General features: G+C 53.9%; 2 protein-coding genes across 2 annotated transcripts in view; one reads left to right on the top strand and one right to left on the bottom strand.

The window, feature by feature from the left end:
- The first annotated feature begins 70 nt into the window (after positions 1–70).
- Positions 71–16,690, top strand: PYGB (glycogen phosphorylase B). Its single transcript, XM_063391716.1, has 20 exons — positions 71–401; positions 2,368–2,469; positions 4,261–4,339; positions 5,650–5,753; positions 6,871–7,002; positions 9,048–9,159; positions 9,542–9,624; positions 10,469–10,612; positions 10,891–10,983; positions 11,094–11,240; positions 11,346–11,509; positions 11,797–11,911; positions 12,590–12,691; positions 12,825–12,972; positions 13,466–13,524; positions 14,074–14,215; positions 14,537–14,744; positions 15,097–15,231; positions 15,320–15,386; positions 15,650–16,690. The coding sequence occupies exons 1-20, from the start codon at positions 159–161 to the stop codon at positions 15,800–15,802; spliced, it is 2,532 nt and encodes an 843-aa protein (XP_063247786.1). The 5' UTR covers positions 71–158; the 3' UTR covers positions 15,803–16,690.
- A 464-nt stretch (positions 16,691–17,154) lies between these two features.
- Positions 17,155–27,812, bottom strand: part of ABHD12 (abhydrolase domain containing 12, lysophospholipase) — a 34,446-nt gene continuing 23,788 nt past the window's right edge. The window contains exons 5-13 of the mRNA XM_063391724.1: positions 26,404–26,434; positions 23,955–24,000; positions 22,679–22,808; positions 21,395–21,432; positions 21,175–21,254; positions 20,557–20,639; positions 19,774–19,852; positions 19,368–19,495; positions 17,155–19,039 (exon numbers count right to left, since the gene is read on the bottom strand). Coding sequence (XP_063247794.1) covers positions 19,000–19,039; positions 19,368–19,495; positions 19,774–19,852; positions 20,557–20,639; positions 21,175–21,254; positions 21,395–21,432; positions 22,679–22,808; positions 23,955–24,000; positions 26,404–26,434 — 655 coding nt within the window. The 3' untranslated portion in view covers positions 17,155–18,999. The remainder of the gene's footprint in view (positions 19,040–19,367; positions 19,496–19,773; positions 19,853–20,556; positions 20,640–21,174; positions 21,255–21,394; positions 21,433–22,678; positions 22,809–23,954; positions 24,001–26,403; positions 26,435–27,812) is intronic.

The raw sequence follows: 27,812 nt of genomic DNA, 5'->3' as shown, positions 1-27,812 counted from the left end.
GCCGCAGCCCCGGGCCGTGGCAGTGCCCAGCCGGCCCCCGGCCCGCCCCGGCCCCGCCTCGCCGCGGGCGGAGGAGGCGCAGGCGCGGCGGGCGCGGCCCTGCCCGGCCCTGCGTGGCCCCGGCGGCGGCGGAGCCGGCGGGCGGCCGTGGCGGCGGGATGGCGGCGCCGCTGAGCGACGGGGACCGTCGGAAGCAGATCAGCGTGCGGGGCATCGCGGGGCTGGGCGACGTGGCCGAGGTGCGCAAGAGCTTCAATCGCCACCTGCACTTCACCCTCGTCAAGGACCGCAACGTCGCCACCCCCCGCGATTACTACTTCGCGTTGGCACACACGGTGCGCGACCACCTGGTGGGCCGCTGGATCCGCACCCAGCAGCACTACTACGAGCGGGACCCCAAGGTGAGCGCGGCGGGGCCGGCTCCGCGCCCGCCTGGCGGGTGTGACCCGCGGGCCTGTCCCCTGCGCGCCCCTGCCCGCGGGGCCCCTTGCGCGGCCGTGCCCCTCATGCATCCCGCCGCGATTCCTTCCCTCGGGCGCCGCGACACCTGCATCCCTCACACGCCCTGCTGCGGCCGTGTCCCCAGGGCCATTGCCGTGGCCGTGTCCTCGTGAGCCTTGCCTCGGCTGTGTCCCTCACACGCGTCCTGCCGTGCCTGTGTCCCCACAGGCTCCTCTGCAGTCCTGTTCCACTGAGCCTTGCTGCGGCGTTGTTTCCCCCCAGACACCCTCATAACTGTGGCCCCCTGCCCCTCGTCACAGCCGTGTCCCCGTGGTCCCGCTGTGAGCGCTCCTGCGTGGGCTGTGCTGTGCAGCCCCTCTGCGTGCTCCACCACGGTCAGTCCTGACTCCCTGTGGGCATCAGCACCTCCGTGCTGAGCACGGCTGGGTCCTGCCTTCACTCCTGAGGAACACGCACCCAGCTCAGCGTTCAGGCTGGAGAGGAGTTTAATGCCTCGTGAAAACCACACGAGCTCTCCCAGGTCACCAAACCCCGGGTTCCTCCCCGCTTGCCAGGTCAGGACAGTGATGCTGGAGGTGTTGGGGGCTGCAAGGCTTAATTCAGACTTAATCCTTTTGAATTTAGACCGATTCAGCGCTTGACTGGAGAGGCACAGAGAGCAGGTGTGTACTGAGAAAGGTGTGTCCCTTCCCAGGGTGCAGGCAGGCAGCCACCTCCCTGAGTCAGCCCTTTTCCAAGATTATGAACATTGCCTTGACACAAGAAACAAAGTGCACTTTCACGACAGAACGGCTGCAAGTGCCCTGGGAGTTACCCTGGGGCACGGGACTCTCCCTTTTATCCTAACTCACACAAATGTGCCCTGAGCTGCATTGCAGCACCAACAGAAGGGATTGCACAGGTCCCGTAAAGGCTCAGAGGAGCCTGGAGTGAGTTTGCTTACTGTCCTCTACACTTAGATTTTTCACTAGAAATGTGCCCCTGCGGGAGACTGAAAGGAGCAGAGCATTTGTGTGTGATGATTTTGGTCTTTCTGATGAGCCCCAGGGAACAGACTGACCCTTTCAGACTCCCAGCAGAGGGGGCAGAGTGGGTAATCCTGCTGCTTAGCAGGGAAAGATCCACACTACAGTGGAAAGAGATTCTAAGGAAAGCACAATTAGAAGTCAGGTTATTGTTCTGTTAAGAATTCCAGTTTGCTTATAAAAATATCCATAGTGATGAATCTGAGTGAGGGCAAAAGCGTGCACAGCCTGCTCCTCATCCCTCGAACAGGCTTTCGTTAGCATTTACGGCACAGACACGGCTCCTCTCAGACTTGGAAGGTCACTGCACAGTTGTGCCAGGAACCCTGCCACCTGCGGGACAATTGACTTGTTCAGCAGGGTGAGACGGGAGTGAGGCTCCGTGGGGGTGAGCAGGAGGACCCACGAGATGGGAGAGCTGGAAAATTACTGGCAGGAAGGTGCTGGCCCTCAGCCCAGCTGGCCTGCATGGGCAGGGGGCTTGCTCTGGCGTTTGGGAGACTGGATCAGCCTAGCATGGGAAAACTTTAACAGCCCAGCGTAAACATCACCTCAGCTGAGCCTGCCGGTGTCTAAATACATCATTCAGCATCCCAGATAATGCCTGCCCCGAGTTAATTAGGGAAACACTTAACAGGCAGCGAGATTTTTCTATAGAAGGCTGTTGGCAGGGAGATGCGTGGTGGAGGCTTGGCCAGCGTCCCGCATGAAATTCTTCTGACAAACAGCTCTGGTGCGTGGTGTTCGGGAGCAGGCGCCAGCAGCCGTCTGGGAAGACATCCCTGCTCTGGAAAATGCCTGGCTCTGCTCTCGATTCTGAGCAGCTCTGGTGAGGGCAGAGTGCTGTGCCGTGTGTGAGCGTCTCGCTTTGCCCCCCCAGCGCATTTACTACCTGTCCCTGGAGTTCTACATGGGTCGCACTCTGCAGAACACCATGGTGAACCTGGGCCTGCAGAACGCTTGTGATGAAGCCATTTACCAGGTAAAGTCTTGGGGGTGCCCCTGAGGCTAAACTTCCCCACACAGAGGGCTGAGTACCTTCATTTCTCAGGGCTTCGCCTGAGAAGGTTGTGCTATTTGGACTATGCAAAATGAAGCTTGGCTTTTTCTGAGTGTTTTCCATTCCCTAGAGAAGACAATGGGGGAGCCCTGGGGTTCCTTGGAGTACATTTTTTCCAAACCACCATTCCCTGTAGTGAATGGGAGAACCCAGAAGTGTATCCTGAAAACAACACCAGTATCCTAAATGACATGGGAGTCACAGGCTGCAAAGAGCTTTCCATTAGTAGGAGAGATGATGGTTTATCACAGGAGATGGAGTGTAATGGGAGAGACAGGGACTAGGGCAGCAGAACACCAAATTACAGTTCAGACATTAAGGTACACAAGGCACAGCAGCAGCGCTGCCAGGTAGAAGTTAATTGGTGGGAAGGGAGAAAGGGAGGAAATAATTTGCTGGAAATAAAATGTCCTCAGATGATTTCCGTCTGGAAAAAAACACAGCTGGGTATCACCAGGCAATCACTAACGTGAGGCCATTGTTACTTACTTACATGGTTATTTGCAGACGCCTCTGCAAGAGCACAGTGACCTTTTTTGACAGAACATGAGGTTTTTGGCTGTCTCACCCAAATGCTTTGTTTCTCCCAGCTTCCCCTCTCCCCTCCCTCTGCCCTACCAGACTGATCCATGTTACACTTTTAGCAGAAGCTGGGCCCTTCTCTGTCTCTCCAAAGGAGGTGCTACAGTTGCTGCCGAAACATCCTGGCCAGCACTTTCCCTGCCCAGGATGCAAGGGATTTCCAGGGAGGCACCTGTTTCCTCTCGGAGGTATTGTGCCTCAGAGGGCAGGCTGGTTTTTTTCAGGGAGCAGCCTCTAAGTTCTTTTGCAAGACACTTTCCAAATGCAGATTTGGCCTGACGTGTCAAGACTTCCCTTGCTGTAGCCTCCAGCATGTGGAGCTCACCATGGCCAGTGGCCAGGTTGCTTTGGAGGTCTCATATCCAGCATGGCTCTGTCGCTGAGAGGATTTGTCTCAGTTTTTGTGTCCCCTGTGCATGAGGCTGTCCCATCTTGTGTCTGCAGACCACTCAAGTGCTGGGAAAGCATCCTGAGGGGCAGCCGTGGCATTGGCTTGAGCCCGTGAGCTATTGCTGCCCCCTGAGAGTCTGCACCTCTGGGCTCCTGGAGAGCCCTTGCTGCTGGCAGCCTCAGCCTCCATCTGGCAGGGCCCCCAGCACAGAACAAAGGGCTCAAGAGAGGCAGGCAACCACTTCCAGCCACGAACTGCAGCCAAGGAGCTCGGTGAAGGCTGGGCAGGATGTGGGAAGACAGAGAGGGATGGGGAATGCTGCAGTCACTGCTGCCAGCCTGGCCATGCCCTTCCTCAAGGACCCCAAGGGCACGAGCAGAGGAGTGACCTCCCCTGCCCAGGCAGGACTTGGGGGGTCCTTGCACGCTGGCTTGACCATCCCCCCCATACTGTCTCCAGTGTCAAGTTTGGTCAAAGGGCATCCTGACCTGAGGGGCTGCCAGGGCAGGAGTGTTTGGTCTGAAGCCTCTAAGGAAGCCTTCTTCATGGGAAAGTGATGGGCTAAATTGTCTTCCAATCAGTTGGGCTGCCCAAGTACTAAGGACTGGTGGGATGCTCTGTGGGGAGGGATGCAGAGACCTTGTGGGTTTAATTTCTCTCCGTGTGGGTGGTTTTGGGATGTGTTTGTCCTTCGTGGAGAGCAGCTCAGGACATGTTCTGCTGTGGTTCTTCCCCTGTAGCTGGGTTTGGACTTGGAGGAGCTGGAAGAAATCGAAGAAGATGCAGGACTGGGAAATGGAGGCCTGGGCCGCCTGGCAGGTAATACAGGAGGAGGGGAGTTCCTTCCTCGTGCAGAGGGACCGAGGGCGGCGTGGCCGTCACACCCTGACCGCTGACATCTGCCCCCAGGCCTGCAGCAGTGTGGGACCCTCCTGCCTGCTCCTGGCTGGCCAGAAACGTCCCCTCCCCAGCCAGAGCACCCAGAGCTGTGTTCTGCAGTGCAGCAGAAGGGCTGTGGCTGCAAGAGGCTGTCTGGAGCCTTCCTCCTCACCTCCCCGCGAAATCTCTCACTTCTCAGAGGCACTCAACAGCTCGCACACTGGCAGATTGTTGGCTGCTATTTTGGTCTGCCTGTCCCGTGGGACAGCTAGAGATGAGAGCTCCCCAGCATGGAGTAAATGCTGGGGCTGATTTTTACCAGAACTGCCTGGATTGAGGGCTGAACGGGTTTCCTTTGGAAGCAAAAATAGTTAAGTAGCTGGTGATGCAGCAGGTTGGGGTCAGAAGTTCTGCTGTACTGGGCAGGCTTAGAGCGAGGCAAGTTTAGAAGAGCTCCCACAGCAACAAAGCTGGATTTGGGGTTTTGGTGACCTGTCCTTGTCACCAACCATTTTGGGGGTTTGTGTTTGCTCAGCAGGAGCATAGAGTCCTGCTGCAGACTGTCTCCTTGTTTCCTTCTGCACATGGGTTTCCTCTGAGTAATAAACATTTCCAGCAGCACTCTTGTGGCAGCTCCTCATCTCCATGCATAGCACACTGCAGCGTGTGCAGCAAGCGAGGAGTGAGGTTCCTTGCAGGGTGCCCTTGCTCTGCTCCTACAGCCTGTTCCCTTGCCCCTCACAGCCTGTTCCCTTGCCCCTCACAGCCTGTTCCCTTGCCCCTCACAGCCTGTTCCCTTGCCCCTCACAGCCTGTTTCCTTGCCCCTCACAGCCTGTTTCCTTGCCCCTCACAGCCTGTTCCCTTGCCCCTCACAGCCTGTTCCCTTGCCCCTCACAGCCTGTTTCCTGGGCCCTTACAGCCTGTTCCCTTGCCCCTCACAGCCTGTTTCCTTGCCCCTCACAGCCTGTTTCCTTGCCCCTCACAGCCTGTTCCCTTGCCCCTCACAGCCTGTTCCCTTGCCCCTCACAGCCTGTTTCCTTGCCCCTCACAGCCTGTTTCCTGGACCCTCACAGCCTGTTCCCTTGCCCCTCACAGCCTGTTCCCTTGCCCCTCACAGCCTGTTTCCTTGCCCCTCACAGCCTGTTCCCTTGCCCCTCACAGCCTGTTTCCTGGGCCCTTACAGCCTGTTCCCTTGCCCCTCACAGCCTGTTTCCTTGCCCCTCACAGCCTGTTTCCTTGCCCCTCACAGCCTGTTTCCTGGACTCCATGGCCACACTGGGGCTGGCAGCGTACGGTTACGGCATCCGCTACGAGTTTGGGATCTTCAACCAGAAGATTGTCGATGGCTGGCAGGTACTTGGCAAACTCAGGTTCCTCCTTCTCTGTCTGTTTGGTGCTGTGGACAAGGCCTGGACGTAAAAGGCACTGCAGGGCCTCGAGCTGCTCCTGAACTGGGCATTTGAGTCTGTCACTGGGCAGGATGATGTGGGAGCAGAGCCACAGGGCACGGCTGAGCCCAGAGGTCTGCCTGCCTGGGTCTCTGTAGTGCATCTGCAGCAGTCCCTGAGTCCCATCCAGCCTGGCAGTGAGTCAGCAAAGCAGTCAGACTAAGGGTGGAGATGAGCCTAAGTACTTCTGAAAGGTGTCTGGCAAAGGATGTGTTTGATCATGATGGAACATAGGCAAGTGCCTGGGGTGATTGCTGCTCCTGTGGGCTCCCTGGTTAGTGGGAGACAGGGCTTGAACAGGGATTTTACTGTAGCATTAGTGATCATACTGTTTTTCAGTGAAAATAGGCTAAAAAACTGTCCCAGCTGGCAGTTTTCCATAGTGTGTGTCTGGAAATGGTTTTCATTAGGAGACTTATGTTGCTTCAGAGTATAAAGTATGTTTTTCCCCTAAAATACCACTCCGTAAGTCAGGAACGATGAGAGGTTTGAAGGTTGTTTTTTCCTGCTTCTCCACCAAGAAGCTGCAATGCTAGGCCCCATAAATGGTGAAAACAGGGAGGGCAAAGCTTCCCTTGTATTTGACTTCATGTTTCTTAAAAAAGAACAGGGGTGGTGGCATGCTGGGCCCTCCTCCCTGCCTGGCCCTTCCTTGTCCCACTATCTCCCCCTTCCTTTAAGTCCCTCCCCCACAAAGCATCTCCGGATAACACCGGCCGAGGTGGCTCTGATGGATTCACTTTGCTCCTGTTGCCACAGCTGTGAGCTGAGAGTAGAAACCCTCTCTGGCAGAGGGCAGAGCAGTTAACAAGCCCTGGCTTACAGGGTGTGGCTTGTGGCCAGGAACAATGCCACTGGGTGCTACATCCCACGTATTCCACACTATCCACAGTCAAACTGGGCGTAATGGGCTGGGGACAGCCCGAGTGCAGTGGGCTGTGCGCTTTGGATGGCATAAACCTTAGCCAGGTCCAGAGAGGCTGGTTTATTTACACCTGGGGCCCCCTTTTTTCCCCTTGCAGGTGGAGGAGGCGGATGACTGGCTGCGCTACGGCAACCCCTGGGAGAAGGCGCGCCCCGAGTACATGCTGCCCGTGCACTTCTACGGCCGCGTGCGCCACACGGCCGACGGCGTCCAGTGGGTCGACACGCAGGTACCCCTGCCTGGAAGGACAGTTAATTTCTCTTGTTCCCATAATGTCCAGCAATCTCTCAGCCTGATGAACAAGCCCAGTTCATCTGAGGAACTCACAGTCACAGAGCCCAACCATTCTCTTTGCTTCTCTCCCAAACCCCCCTGCTGCCCTGGCAGTTACACTGCTGACTTCAGAGCCCATGGGGCTTGAGGAGGTAAAAGCTTTTGTGGAATTGTTGCAGCTGGATTGGAGAAAAAAGAGAGATCTATTGAGATCCAGTCATGCATGGATTTAGATTAGAGGAGAATTGTAGGCTCCTTCCACACTGCTCACTCACGCCCTGTAGATTTTCAGGTGGTTCTGGTGCTGCTGCAGTGCAGGGGCATGGAGCAATCCCATGGGTGTTCAGTTCTTGTCATGAGAGCAAGTTCCTCTTTGCCAGAGCAGCCCAATGGGCAGAGTGCTGTCAGGGGAGGCTGGAGGTGTGGATTCCACTCTTGTTTTGTGGCTTCATGGAGCACAAACACTCCTTTAGCCTCTCCCACCGTTGAGGAGGTAATGCTGTACTTGAGGAGCTCGTGCTTGTTCAGGCTCCTGCATTGTAGCTGCATTCCCATCCCACTGCTAACGAAGGCACAGGTTTATTAAAAGGATTGAAGAAGCTTCTCCTCTGTAAGCGCTGCTCAGGGTGGAGGAAGGTGGAGGAAGGACACCTGATTTCTCTTGTTCCCATAATGTCCAGCAATCTCTCAGCCTGATGAACAAGCTCAGTTCATCTGAGGAGCTCAGAGTCACAGAGCCCAGCCATTCTCTTCTACACCAAGAGCTGAAGCTCAGTTACAGAGTCACCTGGGCCTGCTCAGAGGAGAAATAAACCATTTTATTTCTGGTTGTCAGAGGCTGTGCAGTGACCTAGGCCATTGCCAGGATAACAGTGCAGAGGTTCAACACCACAGCCCCAGCACAGGGGACATCTTGGAGGCACTGTGCCAGAGCTCTCTGGCCCCCAAGTGCAGCAGGCATCCATTTGGGGACCAAGTGCCATTGCATTTCAGCGTGCCTTTCTTCTGGTCCTGCTGGTAGTCAGGGGCTTCAGGGATCCCAGGCACTGCTTCCTCCAAGGAGGTGAGTTTTCAGATAGTGCTGCTAAGGGAACAAGTTGGAAAGGTTCAAAAAAGCCAGAGTCTCCAAATATAGCATGGCTGAGTTCATGTGATGTGTGCCCCAGCCCCTGGGCGGGCTCCCTTGCCTGCTTCCATGTTCGGAGCTGGTAACAGCAGCCTGGAGAGCCTGAGCTCTTGCTGATTCTCCCCAGAGGGGAGGTGTTGCTGATGCCAGCACACAGAGGCTGTTCAGGACCAATATGCTGATCTGCCCAGGTTTTCCCTGCTCTGGGAGCTGGGAGCTCTAGGGTTGGTTACTCCCTGTAGCCATGTGTGCAGCCTCCTGAGGCTTAAGCATCATCTGCAAACTGCACAGAGAGTGCCACACTCATGCTCAGTTCAGCTGCTGGAGATCTCAGTGGGGTTATCCAGGCAGGTTCAACAAGCCCTGAAGATGGGGTGACTCTGGCAATGGTGCTGCAGCTGTAGGGTGCTGGGAGGTTGCAGAGGGCTAACAGGCAGGATTCAGGCTGTGGAGTTGATCCCAGGTGGAAACACAAAGGTCCAGGCTGCCCTGGCTGTACCCCAGCACAGACAGAATCACAGTGGGCAGCTGAGGGCGCTCTCAGTGCTCTGACAGTGCCCCAGCTGTAAAGGAGGGTGAGCGGGTCTCTTCCTTCCTCTCTGGCATTTCATTGATGGGGGTGTAACTCCGGTTGGTCAGTAAAGCCCCAGACAGCTCTGCTTCCCCTGTAAATGCTTTCCCAGTGGGTGGTACAAGTGCCCATGACAGCAGGGAAGTCTGTGAAGCTCAGCAGGTGGATTTTAGTGGGGTGAGATCCCTTCCACAGCCAGGACTTGTCTTTGTCCTCTGAATTCTTCCTGCAGAGGTTTCAGCCACTCTCCCACCTCCTCTGAGGCCGCTGTGCTGTAACCAGAGGGGAACACTGTCCTTTTCAGGTTGTCCTTGCCATGCCTTACGACACCCCAGTGCCTGGATACAAGAACAACACTGTGAACACCATGAGACTCTGGTCTGCCAAGGCGCCGAACGACTTCAACCTCCAGGAGTGTAAGTGATGTCCCTTGCCTGCCTCTCCTCTGGCCAGGCTGGGACACAGCTGTCCCTGTGTGCAGGGCACCTGGCACAGGCTGCACATCTTGGTGTTACCACATGCTTGGTGTTTATCTCACAGCTATCTCCAGAACACAGCACTGTGGATAACACTGTTCCCCACTGCTTCCAGAGCCCTCATACACCAGGACACCCACCCATCTCCTCCTGTCACTCTAGTGCCTTCACACATGCACATTCCCATCCTGTTCCATTAATACCAGCCTGAATATTCCTCTTACAAAACCTCCCTACAAGAGAAGAGGGAATTGTGTGGTGTCAGGGATCTGCCTGAATCTCTACAGCTGCTGCAGTGCTGTGTGTGTTTCTCTCCCTGCAGTCAACATGGGTGACTACATCGAGGCAGTGTTGGACAGAAACCTGGCAGAAAACATATCCAGAGTCCTGTACCCAAATGATAACGTGAGTGACTTGCTTGCCTCTTCCCTGTTGCTCAGCATTGTCCTTCCTGCAGCTGTATCTCCTTGTCTGCAGACACTGGAAGGTGTTGGCCATCTGATGCTTGTTGCTGTGCTTTGATACAATAGGTTGTCCCTGTAATCCCCATGAACAGGTGTGGCTGTGGTGGCTCCAGAGGGTCTTTGCTGACTGACTGGCAGCTGAGAGCCTGGCCCACATGATATAGCTGCTCTGTTCCATGCTGCAGCGAGGGCAAGACTTTACTCCTTCCAATTCAAGGCACCTGCCAGTTTACACAGTGGGGACTCACTTCCATCCCCAATGCAAGGGATTTCTCACTGGGCTCTGGGTCCAAAAGGGAAGAGCCCTCATATCTAGTCATGGATTGGCAGCTGTGCTGGAAAAGCAAATCCCTGCACTTTACCTGCCCCCTGTCAGACCTGCTGGTGTTTTAAAAGAGACCAGCACAAACCATGGTGTGTGTGTGAGGCAGCTGGTGTGTCCAGAGACACCCCTGGCTGTTGCAGAAAGCCCCAAATCCTTTGTCCAAAAACCCTTTAAAGGATTTTGCCAGGAGGGAGGGAGCTGTGCTGGCTCTGTAGGAGTAGCATGGGTGGGGCAGGCTCTGGTGCTCTCTCTGGAAGCAGCTGTTTGGGATGCCAGGCCCCTTGTGAGTCCCTACAGCTGCTGTCAGTATCAGAGACGCATGAGAAACATCCACATTTGCCCTGGTGAGGAGCCAGATGTGAGCAGCCTGCTGGGGAGCCCCTCGGGGTGGAGAGGGACATCTCCAGGGCTTTGGGGATGGCAGCTGCAGCTCTGATGGACGTGGGGCCCTCGCTTGCAGTTCTTCGAAGGCAAGGAGCTGCGGCTGAAGCAGGAGTACTTTGTGGTGGCTGCCACCCTGCAGGACATCATCCGCCGCTTCAAGTCCTCCAAGTTCGGCTGCCGGGACCCTGTGAGGACGTGCTTCGAAACCTTCCCGGACAAGGTGAGTCCGTGGGCAGGGCACTGGGGAAATCTCAGCCAGACCTGCCTCTCAGGAGGGAAACCAGCATGCCTGGGACTAAATGGGAGCATTTATACAAACACCCTGGCAATTTGGGTTGGAAAACAGATGATCTCCAGGCTTCTTCTCCCAGGGAAAAACTTGTAATCTGGAGCAAAACTTGTAAAGTTTGAACAGCTCCATTTCTGGGAGGTCTGTCTGTTTCTGGGCTGTGAGTCATGAGAAGAGCCTTGGGGCTGATTGCAGCAAGTGTGTTGCAGGTGGCTATTCAGCTGAATGACACCCACCCTGCCCTGTCCATACCGGAGCTCATGCGGATCCTGGTGGATGTGGAGAAAGTGGACTGGGACAAGGTGAGCAGAGCTGCCAGGACCGTGCTGAACCTTGCAGGGGAGGACCTGTGGGATTTCCTTTTCCCTCCTGGCCCGGGTGCACGTGCATTCACCTGCTGTCTGTGGTGCAGGCCTGGGAGATCACCAAAAGGACCTGTGCCTACACCAACCACACGGTGCTGCCCGAAGCCCTGGAGCGCTGGCCGGTCTCCATGTTCGAGAAGCTGCTGCCGCGGCACCTGGAGATCATTTACGCCCTCAACCAAATGCACCTCGATGTAAGGGGCTGCTCCCCGCCCTGGGGGTCCTGGTGTGCCCACCTTTAGATGGGGATGCTCCCAGGTGCTGAGGCTGTGTCACTCACGTGCCGTCCCTGCCTGCAGCGCGTGGCAGCTCTGTACCCCGGGGACATCGACCGGCTGCGGAGGATGTCGGTGATCGAGGAGGGCGACTGCAAGCGCATCAACATGGCTCACCTGTGCGTCATCGGCTCCCACGCCGTCAACGGCGTGGCCCGCATCCACTCCGACATCGTCAGGAACTCCGTGTGAGTGGGGAAGCTGGGGTGGCCCCAGGCTGCACCCTCTCTGCTCACCGCGCTCTCCCGCCGCCCGGGAGGGGCAGCTGGGGCAGCTTTGGCTGCCTTGCTGGGGAAACCTCTCCCTTTGGAGCTGGTGAAACTCTTGGTAGCACAGCTGAGGAAGGGGGTGAGAGGCAGCAGGGAGTTCACAGGGAGACTGACACAGAGCCTGCCCCGAGTCAGGAGCACATGCTGCGGGGCCCAGCTGGAGCTGTGGGTGGTGGTGGGTGGCTCAGAGCTGCCTGGTGTTTCAGGTTCAAGGATTTCTATGAGCTGGAGCCAGAGAAGTTTCAGAACAAGACCAACGGGATCACGCCGAGGCGCTGGCTCCTGCTGTGCAACCCAGGACTGGCTGACATTATTGCTGAGGTGAGTGTGAGGTGAGGGGCTGAGCGTGGTCCCTGTGTCATCTCTCCCTGTGGCCTGTCAGCCCCGAGGCTGACACCCGGGAGCTCTGTGGAGACAGCCTGGCAGGACCATGCCTGGTAGGAATAGGTGTGAGATTGGCTGGGCTCTAAAGCTGATGGTGGAGAGTGGCCAAAAAAAGCTGCAGAAATCTGGATGTGGCCCCTGCCCTCATGGGGGCTGCACACAGGCACAACCACAGACAAATGTTCAGCTTCACAGGCACAAAGGAGCTCCTCCCATGGGGGCCCAGCCCCAGTCCTGTCCCTTGTATTTCCCAGGCCCTTTAGGACAGGTTTTTACATCACACTGCAGCGTGCCATGACTGAACATCCTGCAATTAAATGTATCTTGGTACCCTGCCCATTGGTTTCTCCAGCTGCCAGGAGGCCGTGGCACACGTGTACACATCCTTCTTGCTAAAACTCCTTGGGAGGGGGGCTTGTCTGAATTTTTGCAAGTGCCCTGTTTCCACTGGGCTCCTTTATGACACAGAGAAATAATTTCACAATAAGAAACCGTGCCCCTGTTCCTGGCCACACTGCCTCTTCCAGTTCCCAATGGGACTGTGGCACTTCTGCTGGGGAAGGGCAGCTGGGGACTGGGTGAATGTACCATGACATTCCTGGTTTGTTGTTTTAGAAAATTGGGGAAGGCTTTATCACAGATCTGAGCCAGCTGAAGAAGCTACTGGAGTTCATCGACAATGAGACTTTTATCAGGGATGTGGCAAAAGTCAAGCAGGTAATGTGCACTGGAGGTGGCTTGGGGGAGGAAGGCTAAAGGCACCGTGCTGTCAGGAATATCCCAGGAGCAAATGCTCCCTTCTGATGGAAGCCCTGGGAACTCATGCCTGTTCCTCACACTTTTCTGCCAGGAGAACAAGCTGAAGTTTGCAGCCTACTTGGAGGAGCAGTACAAGGTGAAGATCAACCCCATGTCCATGTTTGATGTGCAGGTGAAGCGAATCCATGAGTACAAGCGGCAGCTGCTGAACTGCCTGCACGCCATCACCCTCTACAACCGTAAGTGCCCCAGCCTCTCACTGCCTCTTCTCTCCAGGAGGGAAGGCAGAGTGTCTGAGCAGTCACACAGAGCTCTGGGGAAAAGCTCACAGCCCGAATCTCCAGCCCAGGTAACTTCCACACCTGTTCTGCAGGTGTTGAGACTGACCTGGTGCAAGCTAAGAGCCCAGTTCCCACTGTATACTTGGGACCCCTGCCCATTCCCAAAGGGAGGCAAGTCATTGGAGCTCTGCATTGTTCTGGCTTGAGTAGTTCTCCAAGGATCTGAATCCCCATTGGCCATTTTTTGCCCACCACAGCTCCAGCAGATGCCTGGTTGGGCCTCAAGGTCCTGCAAGGTTGATGGGTCCTTGTGGCCCAGCCTGCCTCTGATCCAGGCAGTAAACTCTGCCCAGTTAATCCTCAGTTCTGAAGGTTTTTAGTATTTTTTTTAAGATCACATTTGAGCTTTCAAATTTGAAAAAATGCTGAAGAAAGATCCCTGCTCTTTCAGGCATCAGGTGTAATCCATCCAAATCCTGTGTGCCCAGGACCATCATGATCGGAGGAAAGGTAACCTGCATTCCAGATTTGGTGCTCGGTCCTGCCCCCTTTCTGTGGCTCTGCTGGGCCTGCTGTAGATTAGCCAGAGAGAATTAGGATTGTTCAGGCTCTGGGGAGACTTTATAGTAGTTTCAGTACTTGAAGTGGGCCTTTTAGGAAAGATGGGGACAAATGTTTTAGCAGGATGTGTTGTGATAGGACAAGGGATAGCGGTTTTAAATTGAAGAAGGGTTAATTTAGATTAGATCTGAGGTGGAAATGTTTTCAATCAGTGTGGTGACCCACTGGAAGAGGTAGCCCCGAGGTAATACATGCTCCATCTCTGGAGACATTCACGACAGTGTGGATGGGGCTCTCAGCAGCCTGGTGTCATTGATGTCCCTGCCTATTGCAGGGGGTTGGACTAGATGTCTTTCAAGACAACCCAAACCGTGCTGTGATTGCACATGAACAGCAGAGGCGAGGCTCAGACTCACTGCAGTGGGGACCCCACACTGGCATCTCTCAGGCTCTCCCTTCCTTAAAAGCCTTCCCCATTTCTGGGCTGCTCTTCTTCAGGCGGCCCCTGGCTACCACATGGCCAAGATGATCATCAAACTCATCACATCCATTGGTGAGGTCATCAACAACGACCCCTATGTGGGGGACAAGCTCAAGGTCATCTTCCTGGAGAACTACCGGGTATCCTTGGCTGAGAAGGGTATGTCTGGTCTTCTGTAAGCACGGGTCAGAAGCTGGGCTCACATGTGCCAGCTGAGCCCAGGGACGGGCTGGCCTGAGAGGCAGTTTGGCAGGACACCTGGCTGTCCCCTGGGAAGACCCTGAAGGCTCCCTGCACACAGGGCAGGAAGCCTCACGCAGGAGTGGCAGCAGCTGCACGGGCTCATGGCACGGCTGAGCCTGGCCCCAGAGTTGTGTGTGGGCTGAGGGCGAGGTCAGAGGGCCACTGGCAAATGCCAGTCCAGGTCTGGGGAGCTGCGGTGGGCCAAGGATTAACTCCTTCCTCTCTCGCACCTGGCAGTGATCCCAGCAGCGGATCTCTCCCAGCAGATCTCCACAGCTGGCACGGAGGCCTCGGGCACTGGCAACATGAAGTTCATGGTGAACGGGGCCCTCACCATCGGCACCATGGACGGGGCCAACGTGGAGATGGCCGAGGAGGCAGGCGAGGAGAATCTCTTCATATTTGGCATGCGGGTGGAGGACGTGGAGGCCCTGGATCGGAAAGGGTTGGTGCAGCCAGGGCTCGGCAGAGGGGGATGCGGGGCTCAGCTCTGGTGGGGAGAGCCGTGTGCTCTGGGAGGGACACCCTCCTCTCTGGGCAGCTCTGGAGCAGGAAAAAGCAGGGGTCTAGAGGCAATCTTTGCCTTGGGCTGTAAGGATTCAGGTCACCCAGAGGTCAGTTGCTGTGAGTGGGACATGGCACAAAGTGTATCAGACACCACTGCTGCTCTGATGGACACAGCCCTGGGGGCAGGGCCCCTTGCTCAGGAGCTGCACCTCATCCTTGCCTGCCCCCCCTGCCCTCATGGGGCCCCAGGAGGAGCAGCAGGGCCTAGAGCCTGTCTGTGCTGGGCCCAGGTACAACGCCCGTGAGTACTACGAGAGCCTGCCCGAGCTGCGCCAGGCCATCGACCAGATCAGCAGCGGCTTCTTCTCCCCTCGAGACCCCGGCTGCTTCAAGGATGTTGTGAACATGCTCATGCACCACGACAGGTGAGCCCTGGGAAGCAGCCCTGCCTGCTCAGGGAAGAGGTCTGTCCCGCCCAGAACAGAACCCAGCCAGGCTCTGCTTTGCTTTCAGGTTTAAGGTGTTTGCAGACTATGAGGCCTACATTAAGTGCCAAGGGCAAGTGGACCAGCTGTTCATGGTAAGACACACCCACTGCCGAGTGGGAAGGCTGGGGGTAACTGGGATGAGTGAGCTGCAGAGGAGCCCTTCTTGGGGCACCGCAGTTTTTGGGTGCCCTGGGCCAGGCTGAGGCAGGTTGGGCTGCCTCAGCAGCCCCACACCGTGGTGCTTTAAACCATGCAAGGCTGCAAGGGCCACTGCTCATGCCAGTCCAGTCCAGGCTGTGTCCAGGACGGAGCTGGGCGAGCAGCTAAGCACTGACATGGCCTCTCCTCTTCCCAGGATCCCCGTGAATGGACGAGGAAAGTCATCAGGAACATTGCGTGCTCGGGCAAGTTCTCCAGTGACAGAACCATCACGGAGTACGCCCGTGAGATCTGGGGGGTGGAGCCGTCTGCCACTGCAATCCCCCCACCCAACCTCCCCCGAAACTGAGGCGAGCACCGGGGGAAGGAAGGAGGGGTACGCTCCCAGCGCAGGAGGCCTCACCTGCATTTCACCACCAGTCAGATGGGCTCAGCTCTGCAGAACCAAGGCCTTTCCCTCAGAGGGGCAGAAGGATGCTCTGAGGAGCCCTGAGTGCGGAACGAGGGCTGGGGCGAAGGAGAAAGGACCTTGTGTTTGCACCTACCTAGCCTGCATGTGCTGCATAGTGCTTTTAGTGAGATGGCTGTGGATCAGTCTTCCATGGCTGTGCTCCATGCTTAACAAGGGCTTTCCAAGTAAACCCTCCCCTCCCCACTGTGTGCAAGGGCCTGGCCTCCTTCACCCTGCCCCACAAGTGGGATTAACCCAACATAGAGCGTGTCTTGCTCCTCCAGGGGGCTGCCAGGCCCAGAGCTGGGGGAGGGAGAGGCCAATCCCTGCCCATCCCCTTCCCCAGTATCACCTAAAGATGGGGGGCTGGCTGTGAAAGCAGCTGCCCCAGGGCAGGCAGCAATGTCAAACACTGTGCCACAAGCAGGAGAGCCTGGGATCAGCCACTTCCTTGCCACAGAGCTTACTGTAGCCTCTTACCACACCACTTTCCTAACCAAGGGCCCAGTAACCGAGCCACTCCAGGGATGTGTAGGCTCCATGTCTGCAGAGGGAGGGCTGTACCTGCCCCTGCCAGCTGGGGGGCTGAGCCTGCTGGCTCTGGCCTGCAGGTACAGCTGTGCTGGTGCTGCTCAGGGGGTGAGCACAGATCACATCCCCCACGGCCGGGTCCTGCTGCTCCCTGTCCCTCCCAGAGCTGGGGTCACCGTTTAACACCCGTAGTGCTGTGTAGTGCACCAGTACTGCCCTGACTGACACCGACTCATTAAAACAACCTGAACACCTGCTGGTCTGCCTTGGGACTTGCTGTGACTACTCCATGCCTCTGGGCTCAGGCTGCAGCGGGTTCAGGGCACGATGCCTGAATCACTGCTGTCCTTCCCCAGCGGTGGCTGCATGGTTTGTAGTCTTGCAGCTGGCAAGGTGTTGGCACCACCATGGGGGCTGACTCCATGCACTGGGGTGGGGGTTAGTGTTGGGTGTGCCCTGCAAATGGCCCTGAACTAAAATCACACAGGCAATTCCCATCTCCCCCAGTCCCTAGGGAGAAGCAGTGCCTCAGCTGCAGCCAAACTACAGGCACAGACCCTCTGACTCCAGCAGAGTCGCTGCCCTAAAGCTGGCAGCAGTCACAAAGATTTACCCACTCCCAGCTGTGAGCTCCCCTCCCACACACAACCCTCCTGCAGCCCTGCCCACATGCAGCTGACCTGCTCGGTGTGGGGAAGAACGTCCCAAAAACTGCCAGGTGAAACTTGTAAAGCTGAAGTGATCAGCAGTCAATGCCTTTATTAAAACTACACCACTTGTAGATGAACATTTCAGTTTAGATTTCCAAGCATCTCAGTGCCTGCTGACAGGAGTGGTGGTGGTGGGACCACCGAGAGCAGCTCTGCCCCAGCAGGAGGAAGGCAGGCAGGCAGGCAGCCCCAGCTGAGGGTGCCCGCTGCCAGCAGCAGCAGTAACTGGAATGTGTGTGTTACTCTCAGAGCCAGGTCAGTGTTTCTGGTCTGTCAGGGCGGTAAGTTACGGGCGAAGCACTTGCTCTGAGGTGGCACAGCTACGTTATGGGTACCGGGTCAGAAACCGCAGGGACAGCCGCGCTAACGGCAGAGGAATCTTGGAACAAGCTACTGCCTCTTTTGCAACTAGTGTGAGCCTGCAGATACAACTCTGATGCGTGCTGAGCAGGTTATTACTATGCTGTACATCCCTGACCAGAGCCTCGGGCAGCACAATTCCCTTTGAGCACTGGTGACTGCACCTACAGCACCTGGAACTGCACAGACTGACCAGGGCAGGACCCCAGCGAGGCAGTGTGTGCCTGACTCCTCCTTCAGTGCAGAGCTCTTCCAGCCCCCTCTTCTGGCCCCAAGCGGGGCAAGGACATCCCCATTTCCCTGTGGGCAAGGCTCATTCCACTTCTGCCTCCTGGACAATGCTGTCACAGGGGCTAAGGTGTGCTACTGGAAGTGCAAAGAAGGCGGGGGGAGAGATGGGGAGTGACACCCCAGACTGATTTTTGCATCAAAACCTATCACTGCCTGCTTTTAACTACACTGCACTGCCACCAGGAACAGGAAAACCTGACCCAAGAAGTTAAAAAGTAGTTGAGGAAAAAACCCCTGCCCTTGTAAGCAGAAAGCAGCACGTGGCTGTCTGGGTGTGTACAGGGGTAATGGAAGACATCCATTCCAGCAGCCTGGGCACACACTGCTCATGGAAGAGGAGATAAGCAAAAAGTAATCCCACACTTTCTGTCTTGAACACCCAAGTCTGCCATTTATATACATGTGTCATTCCAATCCTAATAGGAAGTACTTGAGAAGAAGGGGTGGAGGTCCACAGAGGATAGCAGGGATGGGAGCAAAAAATTATGTTCAGAAGGAAAAAGGTAGAGGAAAGATAAAAGGGCACTAGCCTTTCCCATTAAATAGATGTTGCAAAAGGAAGAACCAAAAAAACCCTTTCATTTTATTTCCAAATGTGTGCAATTACCCCAACACTTGCAGCACATTGCGACTGAAGAGTTAAATAAAAATACCTCTCAGTACCTGGATCCTCCATGTATTTGTGATTACAGCCACTGATCGAAAAGGAAAGGCAAAACATGTATTTTCTAGAAAGAGAACACCTCAAACTCAAGCGAGACAACGGCGGTAAGGAGACACGGCAAAAGCCATTTGCCTACAAACGTATCTCTACATGATCCAGAAAGAGCAGCAGTGTTGAAAAGTGAAGGAAACATCCTTGGTCATGACACAGTGTCCCAGGAACATCTGTCCCCAGCAGTACCACGAGGGACGGGCGAGGCTTGGCTGCGCTCACGTTTTCCACCCTTCGGTACTGGCTCCCGGGCTGGTACCACCCTCCGTCCACGTCCAAAAAGAAGCCAACAACTTCTTCCTTCTGCCACCACAGGTGCTGATGCCAGAAGCTGGAGTTGCCAAGGGTACACACCAGGACTGGAATGGGAATCCCTGACCTCCTCTAGTGCCAGGGATGGAAGAATGGCAGACTGACCCACAGGGAGCAGGGAGGGGAAAGGAGAGAGAGGAAGGAAATGACAATCTCTGCTGACAAGCAGACAGTCTTCAGTGATGATGCTCATGTTCAGATTTTCCCAGGAATTCCCTAGAAAAGGAAATAAAGCAGTGACACTTGGCTCTCCTATACTCTGGTGCCCAGTACAGCCTGCAGGTCTTCCCATTCCCCTGGCAAATGCCATGGCTCAAGCATTTGGGACCAGCACTGAGCTCTGCTCTCACATCCACAAGAGGCTCCCCCTGAAAGAGCCAAACCGAAGCAAGTGCTCTGCAAACAGAGCACCCGGCTCGAGCAGAGAGGAGCCAGGAGGCGCTCCCAGCTTGCTGTGGCTCCCTTCCCAAGCCTGCAGGAGGCGAGAGCGCTGCCTCCCGTGCCCGGCCAGCCGCGGCGCCTCCCCGCCGCCCGGCGCAGTTACCGCAGTATCCGAGGTAGCTCTGGACTCCTGTAGATGTACTTGTGCCGGTAGCCCAGGTCTGTGTGGAAGGGCACAAACTGCACCTTGTAGTCCCGGAAACTCCGCGACGTCGCCGCGATGTTGTAAAGCTGAACCCGAGGGGAGGCAGGTCAGGGGCGCTGTGACTCCAACCCAGCTCCCCCTGCCGAGCCCCCTCAGGCACGGCTGAGAGCCCTGCCTCGAGCAGCTTTGGTAGCTCCAGCCTCATCTCACTACTGATTTGGCACCTCCAACACTACAGAGTTAAATAACAATACCTCTGGGCCATGTGTTTTACACCTTTCTGTCTCTGCCTTCTCTCCTGGCTGAGGTGTTCTACCCACACCAGTTCCTCCCACCACATCAGGCTGCAGAGCCTCGTGTGTACCTTTTTTCCCAGATGGAATGGTACCACTGGATCATCCTCAGCATGAAGGATGAGCAGGGAGCAGGAAATGTATTTCACACTGTAAAACAGACAACAATGTCTCAAAGGCTCAGAGCAATCCCATCGTTCTCTAGCACCACTACATGCACATTTTTAAGAAAACTACGATGACAAACATGTCCTGTGGGTTATCAACTACAATTCAAAACTTTATCTGGGCACCATTCATTTGATCTACATAAATTAGCCAGTGAAAGACATGCTCATAAAATTTCCTTGCTGCTTAGACCAGAGAATGGTGGCTTGCTCCACCATAAATCATCACTTCACCCTGCAGGTCTGCTTTGGTTTCAATAGGAAACTCACAAATGCTCAAGCTCCTCAATGAAAGACTCAGTGAAAGGAGACAATGTGATATACAGGCAAGGTGGCTTAGGCAAATACACAGCAGAGAAACCTTCCCAAACCTTCCTTCCATGTTCTAATGCTACTGTTTAACATGTAAGGTACACTGGACAAGCATAAATGGCATGAACCAAATCAGCATATCCCTGAGTAGTCCCTGTTCTCTCCGCTGCATCTGTCCTTACTATTCAACAATTTAAAAAGACAGAGCTGCACTGTCCTGCTCTCAGCGCTGTGAGAGTCATTGAAATCACTCCAGTAAGAGCAACGCAGCAACAAGAAAAAGCCACAGACTGCAGTCCTATGTCTCACAGGACATGGATGCTTGCCATGGCTTGCTGCAGCCACAGCTGGAACTCCAGCAAAGAGGGAACTCACTTCTCATCATTTGCAAATTTAATTCCGCTTGTCGTGATGGGGTCAAGGAAGAACCAGTCAAATCCAGGGAAGTATCTGTATATCTGAGGGGAAAAATGTGCATTAGTGGCAGGCACCAGCAGGCCAGTGATACAAAGAGCACCAACAAGGCAGGCCACTGCCATCCCTTGACTGCTGCTGATGCTCTTTGCACTAAGACTGCCACTGTTCCCACCAACATTATTTTTCCTCCCCCGTTCCAGGCCTATCTTGCCAGCCTGCTCAGGAGCAGGCCCTGTGGGTGCTTGCATGGTCCAAGTCTCCAGGTACCCTGCAGGACTGTTGGCAATTCTTGCTGGAAGAGCTGATCCCAGGGCGCCTCAGCAGCCTGGCTGCATCCACAGCCTGGCCCGGGTGCCCAGTTCAGAGCCAGGCCATTCCATGTTGGCACAGGGCTCTGGCACTGCTCACTGCGTGTTCCCAGCACCTGTCCCAGGGGTGGCTCTTTACCCCCGTGGGGTTCACAGATCCCACCACTGCCCCACAGCTCGTGGGGTCAGCTCGGCTCCAGCCCTTCTGGAGGCTCATTTCCATGCACACAATTCCACGCCCCCAGTGAGAGTGGCAGCGTGTACTTGCCACAGAAAAGGGGTGACTCCGCGCCTCCTCCCGTATGTTGGTGAACGGGGATTCCAGGATCAGGGCGTCCGGGGGCGTTTCTGAAAAGCCAAAGGCAGCGTGCTGAAACGCAGGGGTGCAGACAGCCAGCCAGCCAGCCAGCACGGCCAGGCTCTGCCTCACGAGGTGTGCCAAGGACAGCTCTGCCACTGCCTGGCAGTGCAGCCACGGCCACACTCACCTCTCTCGCACAGGCGCCGCACCAGGTTTGTCGCGACCCTGGAAAGAAGGAGGAGCACTGAGTTGGCACGGTCCCCTGCAGAGAGCAGCTCCAGGGGTGGCACAGGTTCAGCTCCACAGCCACAGGGTCAGTCCCTCACTGCCCAGGGCAGCCGCCCGCAGTGACCCGTGCTCCCTGCGGCCTCATGGACCGAGCGCCCCAGTGACACCAGGGCCGAGCTCCAGGCAGCTGCAGCGCAGCATCCCAGGGCTACGCTGCAAGGAGCTTCCCTAACTGCAGCAGAAAGAGCAAGGGGTCTCCCCTGTGCATCCCTAATGGGACTGGGATGTTTCCAAAGCTCTCTGTCCTCCGAGCACAGCGCACTTCACACACCTTGAACTCCAGACTGCCTGTGGTCACTAGAGAACTGGCTGGGGACGAGTCACAGGACACTCTGACTGCAGTGCTGGGAAACATCACAAGCTCTGACCCAGAAAGGGACTCTGAACAGGGCAAAAATATAGAGGACGAGCCAAACAAAAGGTCTGTCTTCTCTCAAAGAAAGCAGGGTGTTCAGTGTCACAGCAATGAAGAGCTGCTTCCCTGAAATACCTCCCTGTCCCAGCATGTGTTTCACAGCCTTTGTGGTTTTACACTTTATTTGTACAGAGCCCAACTCAAAGGCAACTCTTGTGTTGGCCCTCTGCTCCACCACCAGTCTCAAGGGCAAGAGCATGTGGTGCTGAACATGATTCACCTCCAGACAGCCACGGAAAGGGAGGAAGCAGGAAATGAAAGCTAAAAACGTGAAGGCAAAGGCACCTGACACCTTGAACTTCCCTGTGCCAGAAATGACCATGAAAATGTCAGAGGTGGGCAGCAGTGCAGTCATGCAGGCATCTGCACAAGCACTAATTACACACAGCAGGTTCATCAGGACAGCAGGAAAACCTTTTGTAAGGACAAGGCACACACAGGTGTGGCTGGTCTGAGACACTCTTCTAGAATAGCAGAGAAGTCTGATGTTGTGCACTGAAAGATAACCTGCAATCTGTTATTCTAGGTGTCCTTCTAGTGTGAACCCTCTGGACAATGAAGGTTCAAGATCCACTGCTGCAGTCATTCTCTGTAGCTCTTCTCACTCTGTACAGTGCAAAGGGGGAAGCACCCTCCACAAATTATGCCACAGATGCCAAGCCAAGCCAACCCAGAGATTACAGCAAAACAGCACCTTCATCCAAGGTCAGTGCTTAATGTTCTTCAGAAGCTGCTTCTTCAGAAGTGCCACTGAGCCAAGATGCTTACCCTGTGCCCAGGGAGTGTCCCCAGATATAGACAGGGTTGTCTCCACTCCGTGCTTTTATCCAGTCGAAGACGTGGAGGGCGTCGTAGGTCATCCCCCTCTCTGACGGGCTGCCCACTGAGTCACCCCAGCCTGGAACACAGACACTCCTGCTGAGAGGGCTCAAACTGCCCAGCAGAGCCTGCCAGCTGCAGCCCAGGGGACCTGGGACACGGGTACTTTCTCTTCATGTGCACCCCTGCCATTCGGGGCTGACAGCCCTGACTGACCCAGTCATTTAATCCAGGTGACTGCTGTCTGCCAAGGAGTTGCTGTGGATTTAGTCAAAAACAGAACCCAGGATTTCAAAGACTGCCACAACAGCATTCTTGCATGCACCCACCTGCAAGAGCCCAGCTCCAAACCTGCCCTGCTCCTGCATGCTTGTAACCAGTTTGTCAGTGGAGTCTGTGGCAGCACAGGACTGGGTGTTTAGGGCCAAACCCCAGCCGTGCCTCACAGAGCTGTCCCAACACCAGTTTGTCTGTGCTGTTCCATCAGTGCCCTCCAGCAATTTTCCACCCTCCTGACTGGTTTTGGATCCATCACCACTGCAGCACATGCACACACTGGATGCTCTTGGCAGCCAGCACCTCACATCCCTTCTGACACCTAATAAGCAGCCAGAGAAGCAGCTGCCAGCAGGATTGAAAAACAGGACAAGCTCCTACAAATAAACCTCTCCCAGGTGTCTTTGTGATAAAAACGCAACGGATTAATTCCTTTCCTGTATCTGCAGTGGCATTACACTGCAGCCACAGCTTAAACACTAAGAAGGTAAAAAAGGAGCAGCAGATGCCTGACTACTGGTGCAGAAGTGTAAAACTTCTGCCAAGCATTGTTAGCAAATCATTTACTCGGTCTTATCTCACCTACAAGCTTTCAGAAGGAAGCAAGTGCAAGTTCAGTTCCTTGTGTGACCTTAGGAAAGTCAGCTAGATCTTATCCAAAAGGACCACACCTAGGCAAGCCCATCAGCTTCCCCACGGGCACCCGGGGCTGCCTGAAGTGGAGGCTGTGACAGCCTGCGTGCCTGGCTCACTGCTCCTCAGCACTGTGCCCTGTGCGTGAGGACACACAGGAGCCACAGCCCACCCAGCCGGACACCCAGTGCTACGCAGGAAGGCACTGCAAAGAAGGGTCTGGAAATGCTTTGGATACCCATCAGGGGGAAAAAAGAGAAGCAATAACCACACCTAATCAGCTGGCAGCAAGTGTGTGTAAAGGAAGCCCACGTACCTCGATAGTCAAAGGTCACCACGTGGTACCCGAGGGAGCTGAGAACCTGGAGGGCAGAGAAACACTCAGAAACCCATTTCAGAGTCGTGCACACCAGCCACACTCCTGGCCAAGGTGCAGGAATTCATTTTATAGAATTACTGACACGTTAAATGGCCAATTTACAGGTTTTCAATGTAACAGGCACAGAGCTCTCCAAACACTCACTGTCTCAGCCCACTGGTTTTACTCCATTTGTTTCCTGGACCTCCCATCAGCCTGCCTAAGATGCTAATTATCCCTTTAACAGCTTTGACCTTAAGATCTGCAAATATCCTACTGCTTCCCCTACACAGACTTTCAGGTTTTCCAGTGAAAGAGTAGAACTGCTTCAATTATATTGCTTGAATTGCCATAAATGTAAGCATAACATAAAGGAGCCCATTTCAGAAGGCTTAAATGTACAGATCAAAAAAGAGCAATTGTTCTATTATCGATATTTATGGTGTAACCAATGGTAACCCTAACAAAATCTGTTAAAAGCAAGTAAAACCACTCAGTGTTAGACCAACTTGTTTGGAAAAAGTGCCTTGGTAAAACCAATATAAGCATTCCAAGCTACCATTGCTTGATATGAACCTAACAGCTCTGTGGCACACAAAAACCAACAAAAAGTTACAAAAGGATTAAAATGTTGCTCTTGTGGTCTATGTATGATACACGATTTTTAAAAAAGCAATATTAGTGTGATGCTATACTCTAAAGAGGAAATACAATGCCAACACCATTTCTAGAGGTACTGGGACTATTGTGGTCTACAAATGAAGTGACACCTGTCAGCTGAGCACTGCTTGTAGCACAGCTTTAAGAGATTACCTATATTGGGTAGACTTATAAACAATTAAACATTTCACAGCCACTGTGAGGCACTCAGTGTCAAGTGGAGCTGACAAAGACAACTGGCACCTGACTGGAAAGGGAGAGAGCACTTCCATTGTCCCACTAGACAAATCAGGTGCTGCAGGACAGCTGTTTCCAATGGAATCACTGTGAGACATTTTTATATGTTTATTTACAAATTGAATTCCCTGACTGGACATGCAGAACATGAAGTTTTTTCTTGAAAAGTTTGGGGTTTACAATGTGATTTTGCTGCTAAGATATCATATGCAATCTTCCCTTTCTCAGGCCATTAAAAATTATTTAATCTGTTGAGAGTTCTCATATCTTCTGTGCACGTTTCCTGTGTGTTGGCTGCATTGAAGGCCTATGGAGAGCACCAGCAAAAAGGACAGCATCCCAAACTGCTTCATTCTGCTGGAATCAACACAAACCTGGAGATTCTGGAGTGGTTCTGCTAAGCCCATGTGCCAGTGCTCACACTGACTGAAAAAGGCAAACCAGCTTGCCTGGATGTTCTTTCTCAGAGGCAAAGAACAGCAGACCCAGGAACAGGAACCTGGGGCTTTGGGAAACTGTGTTCTCTGTGTATGCACACACAGAAACACAGCAAGCCTGTACATTCTGAAGCACTGCTGCTCCTGTCCATCAAAATCAAACCAACTCCTCTGCCTGTCTTGGCCACGACAAAATGCATTGCAGCACAGGCTGGTTCCCAGGAAAATGACAAAACAGATCAACATACATGGCAGTCCCCTTAACCAATTTTCTGCAACTTAACTCATCTTTTTTTCCTAAAAGGAAATGAAGTATCACCTGCCTCCTTGGGGTTGCTAAACACTATTTTCTAAGAAATCTGAATTTAAAATATTTTGCAGCAGGTGATCTTGCATTGAATTGCAATAATGCTTTGTGAGTGCCAACACTGACAAAAATAAAGAGAAGGACAGACTCAGACCTCTCTGAAATGAACCAGCAAAAACAATTATGTCTCTTTTAGAAATATGAGACATGAGACCAAGAAATTGTGTGGGAGAATTTCAGCCAAAAGAGAGTTTAATAAAATAAATTACCCCAAAAATCATTAGACAAAACACTCAAAGCAACTGTGCTCTCACATAAATCACACCACAGTGCTACACCTGGGAAATTCATTGGGTTTTCTACAGAACCTCCTGCACTTGAGACAGCAGCACTCATACAAATGCCCTGTGCCAGGAGTAAAGGGGAAATCCAGGCTGAATACTCTTAAATGGTGCCTCAAATTAGTACACTAACCTAATCAATCAAAATGGGGCTGCAATTAAATAAAACTTTTGATTTTCCCCAGAAACTGTGTTGGTTAGCTCAGCTGGAGCTGGTGGTTAACAAGAGCAAACAAAAGACCTTTCAAAGATGCTAGGAGATGGGAGAAGTGTGCTGACAGCTCACAGATGCCTTTCCCCATGCAGGGTTCCTGTTTGAAGGACACTGAGAGCCCCAAGGGCTGTGCCTGCTGGCAGGGGGCTGTTTGAGCAGCCCTCTCACCTCTGTGCACACCCGGTGTGGGACAACACAGGCAGCCACTCACCTTGTAAAGCTCCACCCTGTGATCCCCTCCTCTGGCAAGAGCGATCCATGGAGAGAAAAGGAGAGGAAAAAAGAGAAAAGCATAAAACAACCAAACAAAAAGAAACACACGCACAAAAAACCCCACCAAACCAACCACATCTGAGCCTTTAAGTTTGCAGAAACACACTTCCCAACTGCCTCAAGCAATCTAACAAAAACGTAAGAAACAGCATAACTGCTTTGTCACAGGCTTCAAGGAGACAGCCAGGCTTTGCTGAGCTATGCAGGACATAAATCTGAAGTCAACTTCTCCATGTACATCTCGCTTCACAGCAGGTAAAAATGAACTTTTCAGCCCACCCTGCTACCTGCCTTGTCCACAGCCTGTAAGGCAACCAGAACAGCCTGTCCCTCTTTGCTCTGCACACCCTGATCTCTGGCCACAAGTGATGCCAGCAGCCCTGACTCTCAAAAGCTTGATGCTCCCAGCAGAAATCATGACAGTAGGACAAGCAGGTGGCTCTTAGGTTTTCCCACTTGGCTCCAAGCACAGGGAAAGAAAGGACACGTGCAAAAAAGTGAGCGGAGAAAAGCAGAGCTGAACACTGTAAATAAGTCCAGGGGAAGAACCTGCTTTTATTTATAAATATAAACTGAAACCTAGACAGTGGAAAGCAACGGGAATGTGCCATTACATACCTTAAAACATATGCACAACATGACATGGCTAATCCATACCCAAACTTGAGTCTAGTATTGGTATTGTTTTGTCTAAGGGGATCAAGGACACACAACATTTTTGCCTCAGCCCCAGATGCCTCAAGTCAAACCAGGAAGCCAAGGCAGTGCCCTTTGCTCATGGTTAATGCAGCCTGCAGCAGTGAAGCAGCCCGTGGACAAGGGACTGAAATTGCAGCTCAGAAACAGACACACAGCAGCACACGTGAAATCTGAAATGGCAAAGCCAGGACATCTCCAGTTCCTCCATGCAGAGGGAAATGGGAAAGGTGTAACTGATCCCTGCCTCAGTCCCTGATCTCAGTAGCACTTGGGGCAGTAGAGAGGGAAATCTGAGCAATACACAGAGCAGATACTGCCCCCAAGAGCCGCCACTAAGCTGCCGAATAGCTTCCCTTTGTATCATTTGCTACACCCAATAAAGGCAAAACAAAAAAAGCGCGAATAAGTAAATGAAAAACAATGCTACAGTTTGGTTAAACCCTGCAATGCATCAGCACAAGAAGGGTACTTTGCAGAAACCCCATCTGTGTGTGCATTTCCTGGGTGGCAGCACACACCCTCCACACCGTGCCCTTGTACCAAGAAAAGCACACTGCTGAGACAAAGGATTTGTGTGAAAAATGTTCCTGTGACACCCTGACACCAGCACAGCTAAAACTGCTTCTTTACATCATGGAACTTGTTTCC

This window comes from Prinia subflava, chromosome 2 (assembly GCF_021018805.1).
Source record: "Prinia subflava isolate CZ2003 ecotype Zambia chromosome 2, Cam_Psub_1.2, whole genome shotgun sequence".
Classification (NCBI taxonomy): Eukaryota; Metazoa; Chordata; class Aves; order Passeriformes; family Cisticolidae; genus Prinia; species Prinia subflava.
This window is presented reverse-complemented; position numbering and strand designations above follow the sequence as displayed.